Source organism: Halichondria panicea, chromosome 8 (genome assembly GCF_963675165.1).
Source record: "Halichondria panicea chromosome 8, odHalPani1.1, whole genome shotgun sequence".
Classification (NCBI taxonomy): domain Eukaryota; kingdom Metazoa; phylum Porifera; class Demospongiae; order Suberitida; family Halichondriidae; genus Halichondria; species Halichondria panicea.
In genome coordinates, this window is record NC_087384.1 from 5,508,814 (window position 1) to 5,516,647 (window position 7,834).

Here is a 7,834-nt window from a genome sequence, read left to right on the forward strand (position 1 = left end):
CCAAGATTTGGCTGAGATATTCCAATATGCACCTGCCTGTTATAATGATTTGCCGAATACATCTACCATTTCATATCGAGTCGAGCAAGAAGATGAGTACTATGTAATTTTACATAATTCGCTATCAATGGAGATCTCTGTAAACGCTTCTTTATACTTTGAGAGAACAGAATACAGTGCCCCAGATTTAAATTCCAAGGAGTCGTGTAATGTCAGTGAACAAGGAAACTGCCTAGTAGGCATTGACTATAGTACTGGGTCTCAACAATTCTTGGTAATTACCTCTATCCCCAAGCGTGTGGACTGGGGTGAGAATGTCAGAGTTTCGCTAATTTGTGACCAGAGAGGATGGGCCTATGCAGTTGTTATCTTGGTGCCCATTTCTGTAACAATCGCCCTTATTGTAGCCGTGGTGTTGGGAATTGTCTGTTATTATAAATATAGTACTACCACCAAATCAGCAAACATCGAAATGCCTCGGAGTGACTTCAACCCTAACCCTCCTCCAAATATCTCTGGAAATGTGCACACGATTGCGAGTGATTTCGACCCTGACCCTCCGACCAATAATTCAAGAAGTGTTGACAAGATTGACCCAGACTTCAACCAGGATTATCTTCCTGAGAACTAATATAGTTTGTGTGATGTACATGTGTATATATATAATGCTTCACAACCTGGTTAAATGCAGATTTAGTCTAGTTTTTAATGCAATAGTTTTGTCTCACTTTGCTTTTATTTTAACACTTTTTTAATATGCATGGAGCGTTTCAGAAGAGCATGTGAGTGCAAGCTCGAGTTAATTCCGTGACTCGGTGCCGAATACGTGCCAAGACAATGTGTATTATAGTGTCAGAGCTGTTATATTTAGCAGGTATGTGTCCGATGCGTGGGTAGAAGAATACCAGACACGCACGGCGTACTCACCCTGTGACCCATGGCTTGCATGTCACGGTACTCACTCACACTTCACATTATATGTTAATTCACCATCTGAACTGTGCCATATAATTATAGCAGATATATTGGCACACAGAGGTCAACATAGATGGGTGTGGCCCGCCTCCAAAGGGGAGACGGGTAGGAGCCCTACATACATGTATAATTATATATTATTTACTGATTCAGTCCGTATCCTAGGTGATGTCCAGTAATTATATTATATAATTACTTCCCCCAGGCACTATTCTTATAATCTACTTCCTCAGCAGATTTGAATTGATATGATGCATCTTGACAAAATTTGGTACATTGCACGCAATAAAATTCAAAAATGTTGTGTAAGCTTGACAGTATTGAACTGAACTAGCTGAAGCCTGTAATCAAATTCTTGCTCTGTGCTTTCTCAGTAGTCAAGGCTGTGGCTCAGAAGTAGACAATTACAAGTAGACTGTGGTGTTGTTGACAATAACAGACTAGTTCAGAGCTACAGTACAGGTAGATAGCTAGCTAGCTACATGTACAAACCTCACAGCTGCATTTAGTGGTGGGCGGGTCTGGTCAAAGTTTATGCATGGCTTCCAGCTAGCTGAACCTAGCTAGCTCATGTAGCTCCACAGTAGTACTGCTAGTTCTATGCCTGTAACTGTTCTAACTGCATAATTCTGAGGCTGTGAGAGCAAGTTTGACTGTCTCCACTGATGTTCAAATGACTGTTTTGCTGTTTTTGCAGTAAATAAATCAGTTGTTGACTGGTTGCCTAGTAATTATGGTTTATAAACAACCTCAGCCTCGGGCTACGCCCTCGGCATTGGTTGTTTATAAGCCATAATTACTAGTCAACCAGTCAATAACTATAACATAATTATAGCCTCGATCCCAGGCCGAGTTTTCGCTTTTATAACGGGTAGGCTAACGTTATAAAAGCGAAAACTCGGCCTGGGATTGAGGCTAAGATAAGAAGCAAAGAACAAGCTATAGATTTAGACCAGAATAGCTCACAGTTTAGAGACTAATTGTTTTGCTTGCCTACTAACTAGCTAACTGCAGCAAGATTCCGAAGAAAGGGAGTGCTCAGCAGATAATCAGATACAATAACTTGAGCTGCAGAGTAGTAGAGATCCAGAAAAATGGGGGGATTTGCCCCCTTTGCCACCCCCTGGCTACGCCACTGGACCCCAAGTGGAGTATGTATGGTTTTTTGGTCAAATACAATTATGACTAAAATTAAATTATACACTTCCGCTTATTGAGGAAGTTACGGGTGTGTTTTCAATTAAAATGCTATGAATATCATTATCATTAAAATGCCTCAATCCGTGAGAAACTACAAATTGACTATGCATGGCCGAACTTAGTCGATCCCGTGGAAAATATCGAGGGTGACTAAATTTACACAATATCAAGAGTATAATTAAGATAGAGAAGAGAGTATCGATACTGTACATCAGATGTATGCGGAGAGTAACATGTTGAAATTTGCACACTGACCAATCCAAGTGTGGGTGATGTAATCTATCAAGAAAGTAGATTACATCACCCACACTTGGATGGGTTGATAGATTACACCACCCACGCTTGGATTGGTCAGTGTGCAATTCCAAGCGTGACAGATACTAGCCTCGAATCCAGGTCGATTAAAATACGTATTTTAATCTGCCTGGTCTCGAGGCTAGACAGATACAGGAAGTCACGTTACTCTCCGCATGATGTACAGTTTCGATACTCTCTCTATGTCATATACTCTGACAATACTGATCCAGAGCTCATATAAATAAAATATAAACATGGCAGAACAAGGTCTTCATCTTGCTTGTAAGAAAGGTCACTATCAGACTGTTGAAACTCTCCTGAACCATGGATACAATGTGAACGGAAGAGATTCTCATGGAATAACTCCTCTCATGTATGCATGCTTACATGGCCACACTGACATTGTGAGGCTGCTACTGAGTAAAGGGGCTGATGTCAACATGCAAGACCATAATGGGTGGTCTGCTCTGATGGCAGCAAGCAAAGATGGACATACAGATGTCATCCACATATTGATAGAAAAAGGAGTACAAGTGAACATGCAAAAGAAAGATGGGTGGTCTGCTCTGATGGCAGCTAGTCAAAATGGGCATAGTCATTCTGTCAAAGTATTGATAGAAAAGGGAGCACAAGTGAACATGCAAATGAAGAATGGATTGTCTGCTCTGATGATAGCATGCGAAAATGAACATAACAGTGTCGTCAAACTATTGATAGAAAAAGGAGCACGAATGAACATGCTAAGGAATGATGGGTGGTCTGCTCTCATGATAGCATGTTATTGTGGAAGAGGGGAAGTAACTCAAATACTGCTTGACCATCACGCTGATACAAATATTCAAGATACAGATGGTAAAACTGCATTTAGCTGTGCATGTGAAACAGGGCACACTGAGATAGTTGAATTATTGCTATCCTGCAAGCATATAAAGACACTACCTCAAACAGTGCATGCAGATACATTTTCCACGCCCAAATCTTCGGAACAGGAAAAAGGTGATTGTATTTCTAGATCCATACCATGCATGCACTTTGTCAATTCAAACTCTGTTGTACAGAAAAATACAATGTTTCACAACCTGAAGAGGTAGAATCAGTCACCAATGCAGTGCGAGGGAAATGTCTGGGTGCATTTGACCAGCACACACAAGATATACAGAGAACAACATCTCCATCCAAACAAGTCAAAATCGAACAAGGTATGAATATGTTCAGTTAATTATATATACTCAGTGACATAATTATGCTATATATATTATTATACTCTTGCTACTACAGACCTGTCCTTGAAGGGTTTGTCCATGGAGCTGAAGACAGTGACAAACCCGATAATAAGGAAAAACAACCAACAAGGTTAGTAAATAGCAGAAACTATAGAGCACTGAAGTGCAAACCCTCGGCTTAATTTGAAGTTTAGTGAGTCTACATGCAGCCTCGAGTCAAAGTCGCGTGTTAATCTTCTATGGGCCGGGCCAGCAATGTGCAGGTTTAATTTAGCTTTTGCTCGCTTTTATTCGACAACAAAGTTTTTAACATCAAAATCTGCCAAATTTAAAACTATACTATACCTTTTGTGTTGAGGCTATCCATGGCACAAACACAGTGCTATCGCATCCAGGTGAGTCACACAGACAGACAGACAGACTGACTGACTACCATAATTAATTAATATATACCCTCAAAATATGTTACCTTATAAGGTATATAGTAGTGCATCAGTTGAATTCCGGCACTTATCGGTAAATGTAAATCTATTTATAGGAATGAAGTTACTATAATTATAATAGGTATATATATAGGATTCTATTAATATCACAACTTAACAGAATAAATTTGATACAGAGCATTATTATAAGGATTTAGAATTTAAAAGAGATAATGTCCGATCAAATACAGTATTGATCTGACATGACCACCCATGAAGGTCACCATGGAGTGTGTACAGGAACATTTATAAAAAAATATTTTATAAAATTAATGTTTAATATAATTATGACCGAAAATATAATGACATTGTATACATGATACAGACCCCAAGTATATATATATAGGGTATATCATTTTATCAAATGTGACTGCTATAATTATAATAAAAGCACCACGGGTGCTGATACCTCGGTGGAGGTGCCAAAGCTACATAACCTACTAATTATAGCTAGCTTTTATACACACATTGATTGATCATGATATAAATATTTTTAATTTTGCTGCATGCAGAATCCAGAATCACAGGGAAACTCAAAGAGTGCGTGGGTAACAATCAACAAAGATTGTTGTTAAAAACAGGAGCACATTACAGAAGGAGCGTCTAACTCTGCATGGGTTCGGAAATCGCATCTCGTATGCTTTCCTAAACGCCGCATTGCCTTATAAGTAAAGTGTGTAAGTACTGTGTACATAAATTACAGACCGCGGTCAGCCTGTACATATCATTATGAACGGATTTTGTATGTAGTGCAGCAGGCAGGAGAGCTAGGTTGAGCCAAAAAGAGCTAAAATGAATAGCTAGATCTTTGATGGATGTTGGTATACATCATGAAAGAGACTGTCATTGGTGAGGTACAGAAATATAGGAGCATTCATGCAGCAAAAAGAAGGACTTTGACCTCAAATCTGAATGGCTGATATCAGCAATAATTACGGAAGCCCATTAGGGTAATTCACTTCCTAGTTAGGAAGGTTAGAGGTCACCACTAACTCGGAAGTGAGGCCACGTGGAAGTAACGCGACTTAGAAGTGAAGGCGATTGGAAATTCTAAATGAAGTTAATAGCCGTGTTGTAGGCGGCAAAAAGCTCCCCTCTGGATCTCACCCAAGACACAAGAAAGAGTTATTTTGAGTTTATATATCTGTTGCCCATATCATTTGTGACATTTGTGCGAAATATGAACTGAATTGAACATTGTCTGAAAAAGTTATGAGAATTGCAAAACCAAAAAAACAACAACTTTTCTCATTCTTCTCCTCAGTTTCTTCAGTGAGATAATCTAGAAGACTGTAGGTCCACAGCACAAACTAGTGAGACCGTAGCGGTACTGTTCTCTATCGTCTTGGGTACGTCCTAGACTGGCGGCGACAGCCGCCCGAGCGCGTAGCGCGAGCGACTGGCAAACTGCCTATCAGTCACTCGTCTCAGCAGAAGTGTAATAGATCATATGACACTACTACACATGAATATCGTTATAGATAATGTGGTTAAATTTTGCTATGAGATTCAGCTACTATGGAATGCACTGAATCCCCTGAAGTGTAAGTGCGGTTACAATTACAGGGCTAATATGACGTTGAGCAATCTGATAGGCTGCAATGCTCGTTGCAGCTGAGACAAGTGGTTGATAGACAGTTTGCCAGTCCCTCGTGCTACGCACGCGAGGGGCTGTCGCCGCCAGTCTAGGTACGTCCCTAGTTTAATTTGCTAGGGTGGAAGCTACGCCCTCTTTAACAGGTGCAGAGGTGAGGTCGCCATTGTTTACCTACTGAGCATGCTCAGACATAGCCTCGAGACTAGGCCGATTAAAATAGGCCTGGATTCAAAGCTAGCTCAGACATAGAAAGCAGCATGGCCACACCCCTTTTATCTTAGCAACCACTAAGGTCCATAGCAACAATAGTGATTTATACTGTCGATTCTTACCGCTCCAGTTCATTTATCTCCAACACTGATGGAAGTTGACAATCTGCTCTTATTCTGAGGCTCTGAGCCCCTCATGATGAATAATAAATTATTGCATGCATACATGTACAAGAATAATTTATATCATGACAGACACAAAAAGGTGCAAATAAAAATCCTGTACAGCTTGGGTACAGTTTTTCAACGGCTGATGGACACATGTCAGCTCAGTACTAGTCTACTGCCCAAGCCAGTGAGCCGAAAAAAGAAGATGCTGTGTCTTTGTCGCCTCCATCAGGTGTAGTAAATCAGTATGGATGCAAAGCTGTTACTGTTCAACGTTCTAATATTCTAGCCGTAGCTCTAGGCTTTTTCAGGCTTGCTAAGTTTATTGGAGCTCATAGTAACCCAGCTCAACCTTAGAATTCGGTGTGAATACCAGCTTCAGTGCCGGACGGGGGTGCTAGCTACATGTGTTAAATATCAGTATGCCAGTTGTAACAATGTTATGTTCTTATACAGCATGGACTACTGGGCTCACCATTGCTGAAAAAGTTATAAAGGTGAGTGTTTGTGTGTGCCTAAATTTGTACGTCGAGCTATTTTTAATGGCATCAAACCTATATCAATTGTGTGAATGCAATGCAGTATCTGTCCAGCCCCTAATACACCAGAGGATTTGTCAGGGTCAAAAAACTTGACATAGCTAGACTTGTAATTAAGTATTAATAACCTTACTATGATGTGTTTTCAGGCTTAGAAGTTAGCATTAAATTATGTGTGTTATTAACTAACGCACTAAAATATGGGCGTGGTTGAGCATTCCTTATAATTAGTTGATCAAAGATATGTGGGTAATGGGTAATGTTGCGATTCCAAGTATTAATGTAGGGAACACTCATGCAGTCCGAGCCCCTCAACGTTCTTTGTTCTTGTGTTGATTACATGTGGTGTTTAATTGTGACTGAAGTTTCATTCAATACAGGAAATTCCCACCACATATGTTGGAGAGGGATCACTTCGAGGGATTTCTGTGGGACAAGGGCAGGAACACACTACTGAACAAGCAGCTCCGTCACATGCCACAAAAGTAGATGCCCTACTATCAAGCAATGGATTGACATACAAAGACGGGAATAGGGAGTGCAAAGATGACCATATATTAAATATTTCAATGCAGCTGGAACAATGGGAGCTAGTAGCAACGTGGCTAGGATTAACGGCAGCTGAGAGAGAAGCTATCAAGGGTAACAATCAGACTATAGAAATGATGAGATATAACACTCTTAAGAAATGGAAATCTAAGGCTCTACTCAGTGGAACAGCTACGTATCGAGTTCTACTACAAGCTCTGTTGGATTGTGGCTGCAATGACCAAGCAAAGCAAGTGTGCTCGCTACTCAAGGAATCATTATTGTATTAGCAAAAGAAGATTCTGAAATAGTGACAAAACTATAATTTAGTGTTGTTTGTTTGTTTGTTTGTATTTTGCTTCTTGTGTTGTTGATGATCTTTTTATCATATTGATATAAGGAAAAGGGGCGGCTAGTGTAAAGGTAATAAACCCAGTAGACATTTTAATTAATATTAATTTCATTCGATCCTTTCCCACTATACTGACGATTGCTTATAATTATACTGACCTGGGTGTGCAATGTGACATTGTGTATGAATTATGTATCTCAAAAACTACATGTAAAACTACATGCATGTATGTAGATCGAACCTTCGAAAGCCTCATTCGCGAAT

General features: G+C 39.9%; 1 protein-coding gene across 1 annotated transcript; it reads left to right on the forward strand.

The window, feature by feature from the left end:
- Positions 1 to 2,565: 2,565 nt before the first annotated feature.
- Positions 2,566 to 7,607, forward strand: LOC135340179 (inversin-like). The gene is made up of 5 exons (XM_064536502.1): positions 2,566 to 3,468; positions 3,531 to 3,671; positions 3,751 to 3,825; positions 6,608 to 6,648; positions 7,071 to 7,607. Exons 1-5 carry the CDS (start codon positions 2,727 to 2,729, stop codon positions 7,506 to 7,508), a joined length of 1,437 nt encoding a protein of 478 aa, XP_064392572.1. The 5' UTR covers positions 2,566 to 2,726; the 3' UTR covers positions 7,509 to 7,607.
- The last annotated feature ends 227 nt before the right edge of the window (positions 7,608 to 7,834 follow it).